Source organism: Rattus rattus, chromosome 15, assembly GCF_011064425.1.
Source record: "Rattus rattus isolate New Zealand chromosome 15, Rrattus_CSIRO_v1, whole genome shotgun sequence".
Classification (NCBI taxonomy): Eukaryota; Metazoa; Chordata; class Mammalia; order Rodentia; family Muridae; genus Rattus; species Rattus rattus.
This window is the reverse complement of record NC_046168.1, coordinates 14,468,611-14,474,625: the sequence shown is the minus strand read 5'-3', so window position 1 is coordinate 14,474,625 and position 6,015 is coordinate 14,468,611. Positions and strand designations below refer to the sequence as shown.

At 38.6% G+C, this 6,015-nt stretch overlaps 1 protein-coding gene across 1 annotated transcript; it reads left to right on the top strand.

Annotated features, from left to right (window-relative positions):
* The first annotated feature begins 539 nt into the window (after nt 1-539).
* Nucleotides 540-1,421, top strand: LOC116884585 (voltage-dependent anion-selective channel protein 1-like). The gene is given in 2 exon segments (XM_032885726.1): nt 540-787; nt 789-1,421. Coding segments are annotated over 2 exon segments (840 nt in total). The 5' UTR covers nt 540-560; the 3' UTR covers nt 1,402-1,421.
* The last annotated feature ends 4,594 nt before the right edge of the window (nt 1,422-6,015 follow it).

The following is a 6,015-nucleotide window of genomic DNA, read 5'->3' as shown; positions in this document are numbered from 1 at the left end:
TTACCTTATGACTATTGATGCAAAAATACTCAAAAATATTCTCAAAAACCGAATCCAAAAACACAACAAAATGATCATTCACCAGAGAACTCCTACAACCGTTAAACAACAAAATGACTAGATATAAAATTAACTCAAAAAATCAGTAGCCTTCATCCACTCAAAGGATAAACAGGCTGGGAAAGAAATTAGGGAAATGACACTCTTCAAAATAGCTACTAATAATATAAAATACCTTGGTGTGATGCTAACAAAGCAAGTGAAAGTTCTATACAGAAGAACTTCAAGTCTCTGAAGAAAGAAATCAAAGAAGACCTCAGAAAAATGGAAAGATCTCCCATGCTCATGGATCAGCAGGATTAACATAGCGAAAATGGCCAGTTTACCAAAAGCAATCTACAGATACAATGCAATCTCTGTCAAAATCCCAATTCAATTCTTCACAGAGATAGAAGGAGCAACTCTCAAACTTATCAGGAATAACAAAAAACCAAGGATAGCAAAATCATTCTCAACAAGAAAAGAACTTCTGGGCTCCCGCCGTCACCGCCTGCGAGAACATGGCTGTGCCTCCCACATATGCTCATCTTGGCAAGTCCGCCAGGGATGTGTTCACCAAGGGCTACGGCTTTGGCTTAATAAAACTTGATTTGAAAACGAAATCTGAGAATGGATTGGAATTTACTAGCTCAGGTTCTGCCAACACGGAGACCACCAAAGTGAACCGCAGTCTGGAAACCAAGTACAGACGGACCGAGTATGGGCTGACGTTTACTGAGAAGTGGAATCTTGGGCACTGAGATCACTGTGGAAGACCAGCTTGCTCATGGACTGGAGCTGACCTTTGATTCATCTTTCTCGCCTAACACGGGGGGAAAAAATGCTAAAATCAAAACAGGGTACAAAAGGGAGCATATCAACCTGGGCTGTGATGTGGACTTTGACATTGCTAGGCCCTCAATCTGGGGCGCTCTGGTGCTTGGCTATGAAGGTTGGCTGGCTGGCTACCAGATGAATTTTGAGACCTTGAAGTCCCGAGTGACCCAGAACAAGTTTGCAGTTGGCTACAAGACGGACGAATTCCAGCTTCATACTAATGCGAATGATGGGACGGAGTTTGGTGGCTCCATTTACCAGAAGGTGAACAAGAAGTTGGAGACTGCGGTCAATCTCGCCTGGACCACAGGAAACAGTAACACTCGCTTTGGAATAGCAGCCAAGTATCAGGTCGACCCTGATGCCTGCTTTTCGGCCAAAGTGAACAACTCCAGTCTAATTGGCTTAGGGTACACTCAGACCCTAAAACCAGGTATCAAACTGACGCTGTCAGCCCTGTTGGATGGCAAGAACGTCAATGCGGGCAGCCACAAGCTTAGTTTAGGACTGGAATTTCAAGCATAAATGAATATTGTACAATCGTTAATTTTAAACTCTTTTGCAGCATAGCTACCTTCAGAATTTGGTGTACCTTTTAATGCTATGTGTTGGGGATACAAGAGTTGATCAATACCACGTTAGACCTCCAGGCTAAGGATGATCATTAAGGTGTTTGCCATTTCAGAGCTACAGCCGAAACCCCATTCCAGGAAGGGTCCTTTTTAGCTGTAGGCGTGGGTCGGGGAAGAGCTCCTCTAGAGATGCCAGGCTGCAAGTGGAAGCTGGGAACCTGTGGACCCTTTGTAAATCTGTATCCAGTTCACACAGGAAATTTTGACTTCCTGAACATCGAACCCCAGTGTCCGGATCCTGTCTGCTCCGAAGCATGTACACACCTACGTGAAAGGGACGGTTTTTTTTTTTTGTTTTGTTTTGTTTTGTTTTGTTTTTTTAAGACAGATGGTCATGCCCTGTTCCCATCATGCCCTGTTCCCGTCCTACCCCATCAGTTACCTGTTTTACACCAAAAGTAGTCTTTAGTGTGTGGTTAGCTATTTCTTTTGTGCCATTTTAGAGTGGAAAGGGTGGGCATGATGGAGCCAGTCATTCAGGACTTAATTCTTCCTTGTGTTGTGGTGTGCTTTTCTTTCTTTCTTCTATTTTTTTAATTCCTTTTTTTGCCATTGCACCAGAGTATGAAATAGCTTCCGGGTTCTCCGGCTCAGAGCTGGGTGGGTGATTGTGGTCACACCCTGACAACACTAGGGATCTCAACTGACTCCTCTTGTAGCCACACCACTATTTTTAGCAGCTTAATGGGTACATTATACAGTCTTCCATTTTGTGTGGAATTAGCTCCTCCCCTTCAAATGCTGTAATTAACATCACTTAAAATAAAACTTGAATAAAATACTGAAAAAAAAAAGAAAAGAAAAGAACTTCTGGGGGAATTACCATCTCTTAACTCAAGCTGTACTACAGAGCAATAGTGATAAAATCCTCATGGTATTGCTTCAGGTAGATCAATAGAATAAAATTGAAGACCCAGAAATGAACCTACACATCTATGGTCACTTGGTTTCTTTTGACAAAGAAACCAAAACCACTCAGAGGAAAACAGACAGCATTTTCAACAAATGGTGCTGGTTCAACTGGCTGGTAGAAGAATGCAAATTGACCCATTCTTATTGCCTTGTGCAAAGCTCAAGTCCAAGTGGATCAAGGACCTCCACATCAAACCACTGAAACTAATAGAAGAAAAGACAGGAAAGAACTTTGAACAAATTGGCACAGGGGAAAATTTACTGAACAGAACAACAATGGCCCATGCTTTAGGACCAACAATTATGAATGAGACCTCATGAAATGAAAAAGCTTCTGTAAAGCAATGACACTATCGGTAGGACAAAACAACAACCCACCAATTGGGTGAAGATTTTTTCCAACCTACAACCAATAGAGGGCTAATATTCAAAATATTAACTAAAAAGAACTAAAGAAGTTAGACTACAGAGAACCAAATAACCCTATTAAAAAGCAGGGTATAGAGCTAAACAAAGAATTCTCACTTGAGGAATCTTTAATGGCTGTGAAGCACCTAAAGAAATATTCAACATCCTTAATCATCAGGAAAATGCAAATTGAAACAATCCTGAGATTCCACCTCACACCACTCAGAATGTCTAAAATCAAAAACTCAGGTGACAGCAGATGCTGGAAAGGATGTGGAGAAAGAGGAACACTCCTCCGTTGTTGGTGGGATTGCAAACTGATAAAACTACTCTGGAAATCAGCCTGGCAGTTCCTCAGAAAATTAGACATAGTATTACCTGAGGCCCAAGCTATATCACTCCTGGGGATATACCCAAAAGATGCTCCAATGTATAAAAAGAACAAGTGTTCTACTGTGTTTACAGCAGCCTTATTTATAATAGTCAGCAGCTGGAAAGAACCCAGATGTCTTTCAACAGAGGAATGGATACAGAAAATGTGGTACATCTACACTATGGAGTACTACTAAAAATATTAGAATTCCTTTTTCCTTATAAGAGTTTCTGTGGTCATGGTGTGTTGTAAGAGAAATGAAACCCAGACTAAACACAGGGGTTTATTGTTAAAATTATTTCTAAAAATGTGTTTTTTTGGTGTGTGTGTGTGTGTGTGTGTGTGTGTGTGTGTGTGTGTGTGTGTGTGTGTGTGTGTGTGTGTAAAAGTCTGTACTGCATAAGTGCCATTGGAGACCAAATGAGAGCATTAGAACCCTGGAATCGGAGTTTCAGAAGGCTGTGAGCCTCCTGATATGGGTTCTTGGATTCAAAGTTGGGTTCCCTCTTAGAACTAAAAGCACTTGAATTTATGAGCCATCTCTTCAACCCAACAGAGGTCGATTTTATCTGGCTAAGGCAATTCTGTTCTTTCTCTACTTTGTTTAAGTTTTAACCATGAGTGAGTGTTGATTTTTGTCAAGCTTTGTGTGTCCAAACTAAGATGATAATATAGATTTTTTTCCTTTATTCCATTAAAGCAATGTATTACATTAATTGATTTTGGACATTAAGCTAACTATGCATTCCAAGATGAATTCAACAAAGTCACAAAGTGTAATTATCTTCATTTTTGCACAATAATTTGCAAACACAAAGCACATAGTCTGTTAAAATTTTTTTGTAATCTCTATATTAGTATATTTTTAAATTTTCCTGTTGTCCTTTTTTGCATTTCAGGGTCATCACATCTTCAGAGAATGAGGTCTTATCTCTCATTTTTTTATGTATATAATTTTGGATTTCTTTTCTTATTCCATGTATAGGCACTGAGAGTAAGAAGAATACATCAGATCCTCTGGAACAAAAGTTACAGACAGTTGTAAGTCACTATGAGGGTGCTAGGAATTAAATCTGATGTCTCTAAAAGAGCAAGCAGCACTCTTAACCACCAACCACGCTATCTCTTCAGCTCCTATGTTCTCTTTTTAATTTGAAAAGTTTTTCATGCTGAATCTCTTCTTTGGCAATGTCTTTAGCAATAGCAATGGATTTATCTTTATTTCACTTGGTTTTTGTTTATTTCATTAGTTGTTGATCTTCCTTTGTTTTGTTTTACTATTATTGCTAGAAATTTTAGAGACTATAAAATTCCATATCAGAATATTTAAGCTGTCATATTTATTAATTTTATTTTTTTAAATCACTGATGGATAGTTTTTGATACCTGCCTTCCTCTGCCTCCCAGGGCGTAGGAATTCAGACACGTGCTAGAATGCCAGACTCCTCTCTTTCAGAAAGATTATTCCTCACGCCCTAAAGCTTTTTTTCCAGAATTTTCTTTGCATCTAATCTACTGAATTTTGTATGGGAAAGGCTTGTGAATGTTCTTATTGGCCTTTATGTTGCCTATTTTTCTGTTGAACTCTGATTTGGTATGTGACATTTGTTGTGATAGAATTGCAGCTTAAGTGCAGACAGACCACACCAGGCCAAAAATGGTCCCACGTGAAAAAGGTTTATTGGGGATGACAGAAGCAAGACCGGGGAAGAGAGGGAGAAGAAGGAAAAAGGGAAGGTGGCAGAAAAGGTCTGCCTTTTATTTAAACTATGATGTAATTGTCCCCAGGTGAAGGTAGGAGCTGAACCAAATGTATGCTGGGAATGTATGGCCATTGCCATGGCAACAGATGTGCAGATGACCAGGTGACAACAATGCTGGAGGCGAAATTCTTAGTCTTAATTGTTTCCCATATCATTTCTGCCCTTCTTCTTTCATCTTTTGTGTTTTCCCTCAATTCTCTACCCTTCCCCCAATGTTGTTTAGGCTTAGCACAATGTAGAAACCGAATGTGGGAGCAGACCAGATTGAAACCTGAAGGTATACTCTTCTGATAATGTTATTATTTTTATTTCTGTACCTTTTTCCAAGTGAAATTTAGTTGTTTTCAAGAATTACATGATTTAGTTGCTACTTCAGCCACTTCTTTAATACATCCATCATTTATCCAATAGAAAGCATTCTTCTCTAGGGAAGAAGAATATATTGAGAAATTTCACTTAGTTGATACTTAAAATGCTGAGAGTTTTGAGCAACTCCATTAAATTATCCATTTCACTTTAACTGAAACTCAATAAATTTTCTATTCTAAATTAAATAATTTATTCTTTCATTCATTAAAAAAGATATGACCTGCAAGATATTCTGTGATGGAGCCTTTCATGTCTTTTCTAACAACAAGCATCCTTCTAAATATATTATCTGCCAGTAAGTATATAGCAAAATAACCTGGTTAGTTGCCAGAAAAATGAAGACACTGCATGTATATTGCAGAAAAAGTCTGGAAAAATCTTAACTTTTCCCTTTTTAGGACTATGTAATATTAACTAGAGAACTTTATACTCAACAAAGTCCTCCTGATTACTCTCTCATGGGTGTCTCAGAATTCCAGAGTCCCATTAACCAACTTCTTGGCACCTGTAGCAACCTTGCATGACAACATACAATTCTAAGATATTAAAGTATTTTATCAATAATTTACCCTAACAGACATATTCAGAAAGTACTTCAAGTTTTTTTTTCTCTTGGATATTTTATGTATTTACATTTCAAATGTTATTCCCCACACACACACTCCAAACCCCTACCACTACC